The sequence below is a fragment of the Vanellus vanellus genome (genome assembly GCF_965231255.1).
Source record: "Vanellus vanellus genome assembly, chromosome: 2".
NCBI lineage: Eukaryota > Metazoa > Chordata > Aves > Charadriiformes > Charadriidae > Vanellus > Vanellus vanellus.
Window position 1 is genome coordinate 41,151,926 of NC_138906.1, and position 16,783 is coordinate 41,168,708.

General features: G+C 42.7%; 1 protein-coding gene across 1 annotated transcript in view; it reads right to left on the minus strand.

Annotated features, from left to right (window-relative positions):
* SATB1 (SATB homeobox 1) overlaps positions 1–16,783 on the minus strand; it is a 77,120-nt gene that overhangs the window by 11,338 nt on the left and 48,999 nt on the right. The window contains exon 10 of the mRNA XM_082479269.1: positions 16,133–16,288. Within this exon, the coding sequence (XP_082335395.1) occupies positions 16,133–16,288 (156 nt within the window). The remainder of the gene's footprint in view (positions 1–16,132; positions 16,289–16,783) is intronic.

The following is a 16,783-nucleotide window of genomic DNA, read 5'->3' on the forward strand; positions in this document are numbered from 1 at the left end:
TAATTTATCTGGGAAATGCTGTTTGCGTTACATTTCTATTATCTGGAAAAATACAGCAGGGAAAACCCACCACAGGGTAAAAAAAGAGCGTTTAATTCAAAATTCATTTTCAGGCTGAGATGACTTAAACCTGACTTCTTTCCGGGTGAAATACCTGTGGGTTCAGACATGGGAATGAGCCTAGATGACGAGAACGGTCCTTTTTAGCCTTAAATGTTCTTCTGGAATTTCCTGACCGCAGGAAAATTTATTCTGACTGCAGGTTTATCTTTCCTAAAATACATAAATTGTCCTGGTTATCTCCTAGGCAAAGCTGAATAGACCTAAATGCCTCACAGAAGAACTGAAGTCTATTAAAAGAAAGGCCACTGGATAGTTTTATAAAATTTTAGGAAAACTAATAATCTACCGGACTTAGTAGTTTTTGAAACTGACCAACGCATTTGCTAGTGAAAATCTTTACAGTTTAGCTTATATTCTAAAGTAATTTTAAGCATTGACTTCTGCGAGGCACATATTTTTGATTAATTTAAAAACTGCTGTGAATGTTTGATACTTTAGGATTTCCTTATTTTTCTCACAAAACTGTGTATCTTTAATTCAAGAAGAAAAAGCTGGATTTCAGCCTGTTCCAGAAGATGAGTAGAGATACCAGAATATAAATGTCCCTTCTTGAGACATGGCCTAAAGTGATAATAAATGTCCCCAGAAAGATGGTTGCCTTAGTATCTTATTTACGCTAATCAGCCTTAAGTTTCAGGCTTTGCCTTTGAGCATTCCCCTAAATCAGAGAAAGTTTGAAACCCGAAGCTGTCCTTTATCTCCAGATATTTCTGGTTTATCTATTTTACTGGCTTTCATTACTAGAACATTGAAAGGGGGAAGCCAGATGTGAATTTTAAGTAAGTCTGTATCTGCCATCATAATAGATGAGATTTAGCAAAACAAACAAAACTGAAAACCCCACAACCTCATAGGGCTTTTCAGAAGAAAGGTAAACTTCACTAGCAGGAAAAACTTCCTTTGAAGAATACTGAAACAGATTATGCCATTTCCTTAAATTTCTTATCCAACCTGTTATTCAGCTACCCCATCTGTCTGGATGTTACCTCCACCTCTTCCCTGGGTTGTGAAAAACAAATGACCAAACAGCTCGCAGTGGTGCCGACAGTGTTTCGCCACTATTTTTTGGCGATACTTTAGAGGAAAAGGATTCCTGACGTCTCTTCTCCTCTCTGCCTTTTCTCCTCTTTAGCTGCAGCACTTAAAATTAAATACATGTATCTGTTCTTGTAAACATCAAACAAACAGGAAAGGGAAACTTGCTATAGCATCCTCTAAAATTCAACGAAAAGCAGCAAACAAGTACAGAAACAAAATGACTGGGAGAGCTGTGGCCCCGCTGCCGCAGCCTGGTCTGTCGCGTTGGACCGCTCCTTCCACCCGGAGCCCCGGTGAGTGGCCAAGAGCCAGCGCTACCGAAAAACTCGTCGGATTAAGGTCTGAGGCTGCTTCAAAACTGGCGGGTACGTTCCCTGTGTATGAGCATGTGAGACGTACCACCAACTCATGGAAAGAGAAAACCTAACCTGTAACTCTAAAACTGACTGAAAAACGTAAGTATCACTACTTTTTAGTTGAGTGCAGAGGGAACTGAATCACCTAAATGAAGGGCTTCTCCCCAGCTTGGTTTCTCTGCTCGCAGCCTCCTCCACCTTTCCTTTCCCTTGTTCAAATGTATCTTCTTTACAGTATTGCCTTCAATTGCCTCGCAATGATAGATAGGCACAAGCCCTAATCAAAAACCTAATATGCATGCCTTTGAAAATCTTACATAAAATGCAACTACATTCATATGTAAAAAGAAGGGGGAAGAGTAATAAATGCAAAAAACCAGTGGGTGACGCTTTATTCTGCCTTTCTCTACTCCAGATCCTTCCTCTTTCACACACACGATTCAATTGACATTGTAACCGTGAGATACGCATGACAAAAATGGACTCAACCATTAAAAAAAAAATCTAAACACGAAAAAACAACTGCTAATTATTAAATAAGTCAGTCTTAGTCTGGTACATTACTTTTTATAGTACAGGCATATAAAATGGGTCAGTGGGTTTCACAGAGGGTGACTGGTAATATATGGCCCTTTATCTTTCATTTAAGTAGAGAGAAGTACTGATTTCACTGCAATACCGATGCTTCCCTTGAAAGTAAATACAACCCTAAATCCAACCACGACCCTTAATAGCCCGTATTTATTTATTCTTAAATATGCAATCAATTTTTGTATGGCAGCTATATCTGCAGTTTAGTTAGAGAAGAGTTTTTAATAGAAAGAGCCTGGCAATTTTAAAAATCTTTTTTACTACTATCCATTTACAAGCGAACGGCTAATGTTTATTATTACGTTGCTTACAGAGGTTTAACATTTGCTTTGGAGGAAAGAACTCTAGTAAAAAGGCCATAAGGCCAAAGTGTCACTTCCATAATTACTTGAAGCGTGTAACCACATTGTTAGATTTAAAAAAAAAAAAAAATAAAAATTATAATTTCCCAGAAGGAGTAATTTAAATCTGTGGTTTCTTGTCATATGTTTTTTCTTTCCAGAATTCATTTCGGATCAGGGGAAGATCTACCACACACTGAGGAATCACAGGCTCATAGATATTTGGAATTCATTGTAAATTCAGTTCAGCTGACAAGATGTTCCAACAAGCGACATCATTCCAAAACATACCCAGCTCAAATCCATTCTCAGACATCCCTTCACATTTTTACGGCCTAAATGTTTTCATATAGATTTGAATTAGACATTTAAATATTCTGAGAAAATGTCTTTAAACTTGTCTCTCGCAGTTCCGCTGGCTTCTGTGGCTCTCAGTTTCACAGTGAAGAACGCTCAATGCTCTCATAATGCCAAGGGTGAGGGGAGTCTTAAGGAAATGGAAAAGAAACTTTTCCCTAACTTTTTGTTAACCACAGAAACAGTCAGAACGTTAATAACGTCCGTTACCTCAATGCAGTTTAAGAAAAAATAATAAATCTTTAAAATCCACACCTGTGAAAGACAGATGCCTCCCAGCAAATGAGAAGGGAGCAGCCAGAAGCATGGATCTCACCCCTAGGAAAATAAAGGCAGTGAAGCCCTTAGAAAGCTAAAATACTTGTAGCATGATTGCTCCGGGCACAGACTTAAAAGAATAGGAAAGCTGGATCAAAAGGGAAGCTGGAGGGATCGGGTTTCTCCCTCCTGGGTGGGAACCAATACAAGAGTGTTTTCAGGTAGTTTGCCATCAGGAGGGGACGAGACCATCCACAAGGGAAAAGCTCCTGCAGAGAGCAGCGCTTAGCGCTAGGCTTTTCCTCGCCGGCCAAGAAAAGTGGCAGCCAAGCTGAGCCCCAGCCCCAGCCGGATTTCCAGGCAGCAGCTTCGGCACCAGCTTCTGCCCTTAAATCAGGCGCTGCGTGGAGCAGGCACACTTATCCCTCCTGCCCTGATCCCTCCATCCCGTCCCCCTTCCCCAGGTGAGACGGATCAATCCCTTCAGTTTGACTCTCTCCTCGTATTAAATAAGAGTAGCAATTGATTTCTCGGAGGCGAAGCAAACCAGCTGCCCCAAAGCAAAAATACAAAGAAACTCATTTAAGCCTTTCATAGCTTTTTTTTTTTTTTAAAATAACTTTTTATATAAGCAGTGGAAAGTTCCTATATCTGTAGATCCTTCTCTTGCACATTACATATACTAGAGATGCTAAGCACCAGGCTCAGCAAAATACCTCGTCACCTAAGAAAACCCACAGACCTAACTGGTGTGTGTGCAAATCTTGCTCGGTCAGGGTCCAAAACTTCAGGGAATTCTGCTAAGGACCACTCAGTCCCAACACCTTTACTTTAAAACGATCCTGAAAACTCAAATGCCATCCTGAATTAAGGGAACACGACACCGCACAGGAATAAAAATGAGATGGCCACCGAATAACAATGTGTTTTCGGATAAAATCTGGCAGATTTGGAATTAGATAAATATTTGCAAACTGGAATTTTTCCCCACTTCGCTAGCTGCATGCTTGCCCTGGCCTATTCATTATATGCCAACCGTCTGGGGCAATTCGTCACCAAAAATCTGAAGTTTGACTTCGAGGTTAAATTTGAAGAAAATAAAATAATTAAAAAAAAAAAAAAAAGGACACAGTGCGAAATTATAAGGAACAGTGAAATCAAAAATTATTTGGAACAAAACATTTTCTCCTTTCTCACCTCGCACCTAGAAATCCTGTAACATTCTGTCAGGTGTCGTGTGTGTTTGAATTACCCACTTTAACGTTAAGGGAGAAAACACACACCTATTATTTCTTACTCCTTCCTTTGCCCAACAACCCTTCACCTGAACTGTAATCGGTCACTCCTTTAACAAACCGCTTCTCGGACCGTTACTGTATATTTGTGTTTGCATAAGACGCCTTTTATTTCTTCGCAGCAATGTGCTTAGCGGCTCTCGGTTTTTCAGGAGGAATTGTACCCTGTCATTTCCTGTTTAGTTACGGGTTGAGCTCGCTTTTGTTTTCCGCGCTGTTTACTCGGTACCCTGCTTCCCCCATTGCCGGGAACCACGGGCTGCTCGCTAACCCCTCAGCCTCCCTCTTGGCTCGGGCACTACAGCTTTGTTTTCATTTCTGTACGTCATTAACCCTCCTACAGCTCGCTCAGACTTTTCCCTTTCTTTTTTAACAGTGCTTTAGTTTCCTCGTGTTAAAACACCCATACGCTGAATCTTCAAAAGCCTCCCGAATCGGTGATCTGCCCACAGCAGGCACGAGAAACCTGAGAAGTCAAGAAGGCGGCTCTTTTCCCAGCTAAATCCGTGCCGGCATGCGAGGAAAGGGATGATGCCTCCCCCCCATGAAGGCGGCAGTGCTGGGACCGGCCCTTGGCTGCCCACCACCCAGCGAAGCCCGAGGGCTTGGGGTGCCCACCCCGCACCCCACACACAAGCCGGGGCTTGTGCAAAGCAACTGGGTACTGGGGTGGGGGGTTGGGGAGGTAGGGATGCACCTGGGGTGGGATGTCCTGGGTGCAGGTCTGGCAATACAGGGGACAGCAGTAGGAAAGGAGAAAGGGGCAGATGGAGCAAGAGCGGATGGTGAGGATAATATATGGGAGAGGAACAGGGTGGGGAGAAAGTCAAAGGAGGGCTAAGAGGAGAGATGTAACGAGAGGAATTAGTGAAGGTGGCGAGAGGAAAACAAAACAGAAGGTGAGGATACAGAACGCAGGAAGAGAGATTAAGAAAATCCATCCTGCCAGAAACAGCACCTCTTGTCAGGCAGACAGCAGGTGCTGCCTGGGGAAGAGCCGATTCACGCATCTGGAGTGTAGGAACCGAAACACCTCTACATAAGAAAGCAAAACTAAAAATAAAGACTAAAAGGAGGTGGGAGAGGGTGCTGCGCTTTTTTCCTTTGGGCAATCCAGTGTTTCCCAGCTGCATGACATTTTTCGAATAGTTTTGTGAAGAAACAAGAGCTGGATTTCCGGACCCTGGCAAGAATCCTGGTGGTTCATTTCAGCATTATCTCTTCCAACACGAGCCCTTCCTGCCCTCCTCTTCGCCTTACTCCAGACTCATTTTTGACACATCTGCAGCCACAGCACCTCCAGGGCACCGGCTGCACCTCCAGGACGAGATTTTCCCTTTGTTTGGGGTCTGCACGGACCCCGGGGGAGTCAGTAACAGAGATGGCACTGCCGTGCAGGGAGGGACACTGATGGCACACCTACGCTGACCTACTCCAGCTCAGCTCTGGGGGACTAGCAATGCAGTGGGCAACTGCTGGCCAAGTGGTACAAGCATGGGTCTCTAACACTCTCTGCAGCAGCCTGGGGGGCCACCTATGTAGCCAAATTTTCTGCTACAAACTGCCTTTGGTGGCTTTCGAAACTAGCCCGCTTACCTTCTTCTGATTCGCTTTGAGCATCGAGTCTCAGTTCCCCGTCTCCTGCGCTTTAGATATTGCCACTGCATCCCAAATCACTGGCAACGGATAAAACAATCTCTTACTAAAGCTACTTTTTTTTTTTTTTAAACCTCCCCTGGAAGCCTTATTACAGATTAGATTTGATGAATTTCTATCAGATGCACTGCACCATTCCTCTCGCCTGACAATACCTGCAACAGCTTTTGGGGAATCTGCTCAGTTGCATTCTGCACACTTACATTTTTTTTCCTTGCTGTAAGAATTGGTTTAGTACCTTATAGTTAAAACTTTCTACCAAAATTGCGTTAATTTTTTCTCTGTATAGGAAAAGTAGCCGACAGTGCTCTACTAAAAGAGTAGATGGCACTAAGTACTGAAGGCTGTTTAATTAGGGCAAGTTGAACAATTTAACCAAAAGAATTGATTTATACAAAAAGCAAAACAATTTACAGACAACATTTCATTTCCTAAAAACTAACCACATCTGTTTTCATAAGAAATACTGGAATGTTTTAATAAAAAAAAAAAAAAATCAATTTTTCATTTGACAAAACTCAAGACACTTTGAGGACTTTTTTTAAAAAAGAATCTTTTCCCCAAAGGAAGCGGTAGAGGGAAGTCAGCAAAGGGACAAAATTCATGGTGAAAAACTTTGGCAGAAAATTTTATTTCTGCTAAATTCAGGTAGCAGTGAAGTCTACATTTCTGGTTAGAAGCTCTCCTTACAGCGAGGTGTTTGCTGGCACGTTATTTTGAAAAACAGCACAGTAGGATGACTTCTTTAATAAGTGGGCATAAAACCCAGAGATTAGAAAGTCTCGGAGCGAGAGACAAAACCCTGGTGCGATATCCGATTTCTTTGCCAAGGCAAGGAAGCTTTTTAATAAAGGTCATGGAGAAATAATCTCCGAAGACGGCAGTGTCTCTTTCCCCCTATATGTTTACTCTTTTATTTCGCTCCTTTACAGTGAAAGGCACACGCATGCACACACAAAAGGAAACAACAACCAAAGAGGAGGGGGGGGGGGGAGAAAGGGAGCCTGAAATTTTAGTTACACCACATGTGGTTTTCATTTGTGAAAAATGAACAAGCTGTTTGTGGTTAAACTGTCTAATCTGCTGTTATCAATCTAGCGCTGCATTCAAGATTTACAGGATACATCAGCTTCTGTGCCACATTAGCTGTAAAAGGGAGAGGGGGTGGGAGGAAAAAGGAGGAGGAGAGAGTTTATCCTGAGGAATAATATTTCCAATGCAGCCACACTCACACTACATCTGGTTGTGCTGGTAGCGGCAGTTAAATTGAAATATTTCACAGCGTGTGTCAGAAACATGCAGAATGGTAATTATGACAGATCTGATTAAGCCTGAGTGCCACTAGCTCCCTGGCCAGCTCCGGTTGTGCAGGTGTGACCTTGTGCGTGCCTGCGTGTGTAAATAAAATTAATTACAAGCGAGAGGGCGAAGGCTTCGGTGACATCACAAAGCGGAGAAACTCCCAAGGGGGAGACCTAATGGAATATTTTCCCTCAGTCTAATAATACAGTTCATATTGACTTGAGGTAATTAGTGGGATCATTAAAGCAGTTTTCCCGGCGTATTTGGCTGCCTGATCAGATTAGTGAAAATGTTCTTCAGAACAAGCCCTGTGTGGTCTGCCAGAGAAGGAGGAAATAAAAAGCAACAAAGCATATTTTGGAATGATAAGCAGCGCTGGACTTTTTTGCACGGCATTTTGCAGGGCCGGTCTCGGGAGCCTGAGCGCTCGGCTCTCCTGACCGATTCAATCTCTCATCCCAGGCGCACGTGCTCCCACTGCGCGTCATCTAAGACTTTTTAATTTTCGTTCCTCTCGCCTTCAAAACTACGCTGTCCCTATCCCTCGCTGCTTTAAAAAAAAAAGACACACAAAAAAAAAGCAGATGAAAGCCCTGTGGAACAGCTAGCCTTAGAAGAACTACATTAAGATAACTGGGGGAAGGAAGAAGAATAAATACGGGATCGGCTCCCCCACACCTCTCCCCAAAAAGCTAACAGAAGATTGAAGGCACCAGTTTGAGAATTAGTAACGTTTTCATTTCCTAACGAGCTTACCCCAGCAAAAAACAGGAAAAAAAAAAAAAAAGAAAAAGAAAAAAGTTTCACTACGGTATAAAGTCTTCCACGGTAACAGAACACAGAGCCCTAATCAAGAAATGGACCATTTGTTTAAAAACAGTCTATTGAGCATGCTCTACCTTGCAAATGGAATATGCCAAGCTCTGTCACAGATGGCAAGCTTTGACAGTTCCCATCCGTAGCGTCGATACTCGACAGTTCAGCACAAGATCAGTGACATTCTGTCTCATTAGAGCCACGCTAATTATCACAGCTAGTTTCAGGGGAAACCATGTGTTGCAATGGTCAATTTGAAGGAGTCTGTGCATCAACAAACTGGTAATAAGGATCAGACACCTTATTATATGACAGCATGCTGCCTATGATCTGATTTACTGAATCAGAGGTACTGAGGCAACACTGAAGCCTGATGGGTTATGGAATCGCGTGTACACAATGCATATCTGAAATATGCTTTAAAAATAAAAGGCAGCTATACAGAAACAATACAAATAAAAATTTTAAAACGGTGAAGTTATAATGAGGACTTTTTTCATTTGTCATTAAGACACGCAGCGATGTTCAAGATCTTGTCAGCCAGTTTTATCTTTAATCAAATCATATAAGATAAATAATTCAAAATGAAAACTGTAAAATTATGGATTATGCTAAATTATAATTCATTCCATACTCTGATTTTTCAGTTTCAATAACATGTACCAAACATTCCTTATGTTGTGCCGTCTTGCTGCTTTAACAGAATTTCGTATTTTGTAAAGAGCTTTCTCTACTTGGCTCTCTTTTTTCATTTGTACATTTAATGACACAAACTTGTACTTCTCCTAGCTTCTCCCACACACGCATGCTCCTTCCACCAGACAAAAACCACCTAACCAAGAACCACCCCCCTTTGCCGTTCCTGCCCACCTGCGGGGCCGCATCCTGCCAAGCGCTCAGCGGTCCTTGTCCCAGCCCCAGCACCTCCCGAGGACGCGCTGCAGGCTGCGGCCGTGGTGGCGTTCAGCATTAACTCCCGACCAACCCAGGACCAACCCAGGGCAGGTGCACACAGCGTCCCTCCAGGAAACCTCTCCTTAGGGCTCAAATATACAGCGTTTCCCCAAGCTGCTACCGGTACTTTAAACGACCTCTACGCGGATTGTAAGCAGCCCTGAAACAGCTCGTGCTGTCACCCGCCTGGCTGGGAACCTCCAGCCGGAGCCGATTTGACCCCCCGTGTAAAGCCCGCTCAGGAATCACACTTCTCCATCAGTGTGTCAACAAATCCAGCCTTTGCCTTACATGTTGAAAGGGCTGCCTGGCCCCGAGGAGCTGTTTGAAGAGGTCAATATAATCCTCTTAACTGGTAAGTATTTTCCATTCTGCACCTTTTTCTTTGGCTTGAACTATTTCAGGTTTTAATGCTTTTTTTTTAATTTTCCCTCTGTGCAGATTTCCATGGGCAATTGCACGCCGATATGAACCACCTCGGAGATTTTAAGGTGGTTTCTCTTCAGTACATCTTTGTTGATTCAAGAAGTTGCTGTCTACTTTTTCCTAGTGGGAACCCAAGACTCATTGAAGTCAACCCACTCCACCAAGGTCACACCAGTAATGTGGGATACAGCCTGGATCAATGCTGGCCCTTCTCCAGGTCTACCAAGATCGAGCCATGAGCAAGCGAACTGAACTCAATTTTTCTACCCTCTTTCTGCGACTGAACTCAATTTTTCTACCCCCTTTCTGCGAAAGAATTAAAAAAAAAAAAAAATCCTAAAATTTTCCTGAGGCTTTAACCTTTATTTCTGCGAAGAGATGTCATGTAAGAAATTAAGACGTGGGACAGAGGAAGGACCTGGAGTGCTCTAAGCATTCATTTCGTTCCTGCAATAGAGACACGGAAATCTCTTTCCCTCTGACCCGGGTGAGACGAGAACACACCATGACTCTGCAACACGATATTTTGTGAAAGAAACAAATCGGCTCTATCTGCCAAGTTTCACAGTTTCACTGACTGACACGCCGCTTTATGGGCAATTCTTGATCACGCGCAGAAGCCCATCTTGCTCTCTCCGTTCACACTCTTCCTCTCCCATCCCCGCTGACACTCCATCCCCGTCCCGACTCCTGCTGCTCATGGCACCTCTTCAACTGCCAGAGCAATCACCCCCGGCTAGCGGAGGGAGGAAAATAAACAAAAAAAGGAAAATTCAAAAAATAAATAGAGGCTGTTATGTAATGTGCTTCTGCAGCTCATGTTTTCTAACTACTCTATCTCGCCCTCCCACGAGGGTGAGGGGTTCATTTCCAGGTGGACCCATGAAATGATGGCAGACCTTGGAGCACGTTTTGTTTCCACCTCGCGTCTCCCCACGCAGTATCCCTCCCTGCTCCACAGAGAATCCATTGTATGCCGGCAAGGGGGGGGGGGGGGGCAAAGAAGGTTTTTAAGCCAAGATTTAAACCCAGGAAGTGACTCAGCTGCTCTGAGGGAGACAAAGGCGGGAGAGGACTTGACGGAGATGTGGGGTGACGGGGCGAAGGACAGAGCCCCCTCCTGCCCCCCAGGCTGGACCCCGCGCCGGGGCAGCCCGAGGTGCCAGTGCCCCAAGGAAACAGCTTTGGAACTAATTTTCAAGAAAACAGCTTTGGAAATAAATTTCAAGACACCACCACCCCCGCCTCTTAAAGCCACATTGTTACCAGAGGGTTACTCTTGGTGCTAAAAAGGTTTCTTTTCCCCCCTCCACTGGAAAATAGTTGAATAGATTGTTCTATATCTGCGGTAATGGCACGTTACATCTTTGTGCCAGATCCACAATACCGTGCTTGTTCAGTGTGGGAAGCTGTTTAAAAATGACTTTCCTATTAGAGTATATAGCTTAGCCTCTAGATGGAAAAAGCCAGATCAAAGATATAGCATTTATAAAACTGCTGGTTAAAAAGATAAAAGTGAGATAACAGACATCAATTTTTCACTATAAATCTCCGGGTTTACTACAACATTAAAATTTCCAGTAAAAGCGGGGTTTTATATACCTGAACTCTAATGGCCTATTCTGAAAATATTTATGTCAGGAAAAGCGTGGTATTTGCATGCCAAAAGCAATTTTAGTGCCAATGTTTAGCATTCCCTTCCCATTTAACTCCTTCCCATCTACTCAGGAGCGTTAGATGCTCTGCCTAACGCCCAACCCTGTGCGCCTCCCCACGCAGCCTTTCGGAGGAGGACGCTCCAGGTGCACACTGAGGCAAAAAGTCGAACGCTTCTAACAAAATACCTCTGCACAGTATAGAATCATAGAATGGTTTGGGTCAGAAAGAACCTTGAAGATCATCTAGTTCCACCCCCCCTGCCATGGGCAGGGACACCTCCCACTAGACCAGGTTGCTCAGACCATACTTGCCCGACGGTTTTGGATGCTCTAGCATGGTCAGAACCACTGATTTCACCTCCACACTTCGCATGCAAAACTACTCCATTTCCAAGGGGCTAACTGCCTAACCAAAGGACGGGGACAGAAGGACAGGAAATTGGGCAACACAACGCAAGAGCTCAGAAGTAACGGGTCAAAGCCCTCCATAACGAGGTGAGGTTTCTGGAGGTATGGGTAGTGCTCCATTAGCTTTATTCTAAAATTAAAATCGGAGCACGATGCTGTGAGAGCCAAGTGTTTCGCCTTCAACAGACAGGCATTTGTCTTCAGTGGGAAGGGAGGGCACTTGGCACCTACCTGGCCATACACAGCCACCAGCGGGATTGCCGCCGCAGAAAGGTTATTGATTTTACCTATTTATTCTACTATAAAGTAAAACACACTTAGGGATAACAACGCAGGCTAAGGGCCTTACACTGTAGCGCACGGGACCCTCAGAGGTACGGAAGTTGACATTACTTCAGTTTTTGCAAACTGCAGTTTCCTAAATTTGAGACAGCTTTAGCAACGTAAGGTGATTTTCAGCAAAGTTTTGCTTTCTTCCCTGCTTCATACCAGCACGTGCAGGCCGCAGCTTTTCAGGATAAGCCAGTAACCTAAACGTAACTTCTCAAAACACAGCAAACATACAGAAGCACTGCAAGTCTCTACTTGCCTCATCTCTCGGGGCTCTTAGGTTTGGGGTTTTTTTTTGTTTGTTTGTTTGTCTGTTTTTATGGAATAAAATTAGATTTCGGCATCTGTCACCATCAAGAAAAAAACTCATCCCTGGCTCCCACATGAAAACATTGTAACCAATGCACAGTTACTGAACCATGATGCCTTAATGATCATTACACAAATCAACTTTTTTTTTTTTGTTTGAAATAATGAAATTAAGAATGTGCTTTCGTAATTACTTGAATCAGACTGTCAGGTTATAAATTAAATAAAAACCCAATATGATTAAATTGTAAAAGTAATGTATACCACACAAATTTATATATGTGTGGATTCTTTTCATTTTTGACTTATTCAGGTGTGCTGATTTAATTTTAGTAAACAATATTGTTAGAATTGCCATTCTACCACTAAAAACCAACAACCTGGGAGCAGACACAAAGCACTTGGTAAACCCTTCTGTCTTCCTTTTGCATGCATTTTCTCTCTTTTCAACATAATCTAACAAAAAAATATGTAGGTCTATTAGGCAGACAACTTGCAATAAAAACATAAGATTTTAAATACTGACATTAGGTGTTTTGCCAATTAAAGTTCTAAAACTCCCCAAAGATATGATGTATTCAAGCAATTTGAATTATAATATCTTCTCTTAACTCCTCAGTATAACCATAGTAGCTTTTAAAGTATATATTTTGAACATAACAGAATTGAATTTATCCTGCAGATAATATATCGATCCTTAACAACTTAAAAAATATACAGGATGCATATATTCCTATATGGGAAAAGGATTCAATATTTGAAGGAATCTTCTAGCTAAGTCCCCAAACTCGTTCAAACCCATGTGCCAGACAGTCCCTTCTCCTCGGGAAAGCCAACAAGCCGCCAGCAAAGTGTGCCGTGAAACTACAAGTAGGCAAACCATCACTCACCGAAGCCAGAGCACGATCTCTCTAGTATCACTGCAATCTCCTCCTGCTCCCATCACCCTTTCCTCGCCCTGCGCTGTGATCTCTGCCGCACCGAGCCCCTGTAGCCAGCTGGTTCGTTGAGCATCAGGTCCGTATGCGGTCCTCCATCAATCAGGTAACTCTTGCCAAAGGCACTAACGCAGCGCAAGGGAAGATGCTCGTTTTTTACCTCGGTGCCACCTAAATAGAAACTTCTGTAGCGCATCATTTAATAGCTCTTCTGCACAAAGCGCTCTAGTCAGCAGAACATTATCTGCAGTCTCCTGGCTCAGGCAAGCCCGGCCACCCTGCAGATGCTGGCTGCTTCGACACCCAAACTAACGTTGACCCAAATGAGTTCCTTAAAAAAAAAAGAAATAAATAAAAAGGCCCTCCAGCAAGCAACTATCTTTGTCCACTGGCAGAGGGTCACGTACTGTTTTGCACCGTAACTCCAGACTACGATCAGCAGTTAAATCAAGTTTTTATATCCAAAATAAGATAAGAGCAGCGAAGTTCAATTTTTGTGATGTTTAAAACCAAAAGCGTTAACCAACGGATCATTTTCTAACATATGTCCTCCAGGCTTTTCACCATAACTGGAACTGATTATCCCAGGATTTCCAGTTCTGAGCGGGGAAACCAGTATCCCCAAATGAAAAAAAAACAAACAATGGACCTCTCTCAGGAGAGGTCCTCCTAAAGAATACAACTGAACAAGCCTCTTTTTTTGTGCAAGGGAGACTTCTTTGCCCCTGGAAACATTTCTCTGTACCACTGACAAGCTCCAATGAAGGAATTTTTTACAAGACAGATTATCTCCTTTAATGTATGTGGCTTTGCTACATACTTAAAACTTACTGATTGGCTGACTGGTAGTCAACTGGTTAGAGAAGACAAAACACAGTCAGTTTACCGAAGAGGTTACTTCTGTGAAGCGGATTTCTACTACAAACAGCACTTTGGCTAACTACAGATCTGAAAGCTTGCTTAATACATAAATTAATATTGCATTACTTAGATCTGAGAAAAAAATAACCTCTGAGAATACAGGCATAAGCTCCACAATAAAAGGAAGAAGAACTACGCGTTGTTGTTTGCTTTCTATAGTTGGTAGCAAAGTTTGTACCAGTATCTAAATTTTATACCGATACTCTAAAAATAACACACCCCAACCTCTAGAAGCTTTTGTGCTGCACTTTGATTAGCTGTTCCTTTTAAAGTCAGCATTGGAAGGGCTGTCACACCTAGAAATTTTCAGACTACACACTTAAATAAATACACTATCACACCAATAAGATCAGATCAAAATTACGTGGGCCAGTAGAGCGGCTTCAGACCTCAGTTTTGCGGAGAACTGCAATGGAAAGGGGAAGGTGTAGAAAATGGACAGTTCTCTAAGCCCAAGTCTTGACATGTAAATAAAGACATCTGAGGAGCACACAGGTTGGAAGCTGTTGTAACATTCTATCTTGATTAGAAACATTTCAAGAGCCCTGTAATTTCCAATCAAAATTACAGTAATTTCCGATATACAAGCCATGATTCATGACAGAATTTTTACATTCCATGGGAGATTATAGTGGCCTGATGTATGACACACTGAGTACAGCACTAACATAAACAATTCAGTTTAGTGTTTAAACAGCACTTGGTGTTTAGAATCCCACAATAAAAGAAACATATTATTGTAGAAATTATCACTTTGACAGTGATTGAAGGGTAGGCAGGCATGTGGCCTATAAAGCTGTAATTTTTACAGTCCACAGCTTGAGTTTAACCATTTTGATATAACATTTCCAAAATATCCCTTTAAATGCTCCTTACAGCATATAACTTGAGAGACAACATCCTTCCTGTACAATGAAATGGAGTAAACCCCAAAACGTGAACAACGCAGAAGTCAAAAGTTAAAGACTGTTAATAAGAAAACCAGCACTAAAATGCTGACAGGCCAAGAAACATTGGTCTAACCGGTCTTTATCAGCCTTCCCTGGAAGATGCTGTATTTTTCTATGAAGCAATGAATAGTGACTAAGTGGACTTAACATTTAATCTAATGTGAAAACTCAACATCGCAAGCTTTTTTTTTTTTTTTTTACCATTTTTTTCAACCATTAGTATAACTGTGGTTCTGTCTTTCCCATTTTTCAACATGTTTTTCCTTTACTTGCTTCTTGAGTACATTCTCACTTAAATCACTGCTTTTGCATACTCCGGTGATCTTTCTCAGATGACATGTCACTTATGATAATCACACCCAACAAGTGCTTGCTGATTTCCCTCTCTTGCCACTAAACTTGACAGAAATTCTTCAGTTGAAGGAAACAGAATAGGGAACCACACAACAAAGGCTTAAAACTGAATATGCAATATATATGTATGCACACACGCAGGTAACCAAGCAGGCATCATATGCCACAAAGATCATACCTGTTTTCTCGGATGTAACTTGCATAACTGTAATTTGTTGGGGGTTTTTTTTGTTTGTTTGTTTTTGACGCAGACAGTGCTACCCCACCTCCCGCGCACAGCCTCACCAGAGGGTCTGCTGCACCCAGGCCTGTTTCTCATTAAATATTTTCACAAAAAAAAACCCAACCCCAGCGCTCCTCGTTACAGCGCGTGTAATTGCAAACCACCAAAGCCCTGAGATGAATTCGGCAGCAACATACACATCTCGCACGCAGCTTTTGCCACGTCCACGCCAGCCAGGAACCGATGAACCCGACGCTTTCGGAGCCACGCAAGGCCCACGGGCGTGCAGCGAAGGCACCCCGCTGGCGGGGAAGAGGGAGGGATGTGTCTCGGGAAGACACTTCTCATCCCTGCCCAGACAAGGGTACCGAGGGGTTACCTGTGGACTCAGCAAGGAGCTGCGAGTTGCGGTACAGGGCTGGCGTGCCAAGACAGCCGCTCGTTGGAACTCACACAGAAACAGATCAAAATCAGAGGGGGCTAAAAATCCCGCAGGACAGGGAGGCTATTGCGCCCCGGCAACTTTACCTGGCTTTTGGTTGCCGCAACCTTTGCGAACAGTGCTTGAGACACCTTAGCTCTCTTCATTTCCTGCTGAATCTCATCGTAAATGGAAGCATTAATGTTCATGGAATTATTTTCTGTTTTTCCATTCCTCTCTGTAGCAATAGTAGCAGTTTTGACCTAGAAAATATATTTTATGAGACATTTTTCATTATGAAAAAGTTATTTTCCTCTTTTTCCCTCCCCAAGTAGTCCCCCTTTCCATTTTATTCCTTTTATTCAATCTTGCTCTGATATTCTTTCAGCTTTTCAGAGACTTAACATTATAAGTTGTCCATGGTTCAGGCAACTGGGAAACAAGAAAATCCAGCGTATTGTAACAGGTGAGTGCATCTGAAATATGAGTTATCGTTAACTGCCCACTGTGAATTTCAATGTCATAAAACAAATTAGGCGGAAACCTGTCAAACATTCTTGTAGAAACTTACGAATCCTTACATGATTTTTTTGCCCCATGCAAATTAAGTCAGAATTGTAACTGTGTCATAAAAGAATCTCTAATGAAATAAAAACCTGACAGATATATCTTGATTCATACCTTATGTCCAGTACACTCAAATGCATGACAATGTGGAAAAGCGATGGCTTTAGATTTAACTTTCTAAAATATTATCT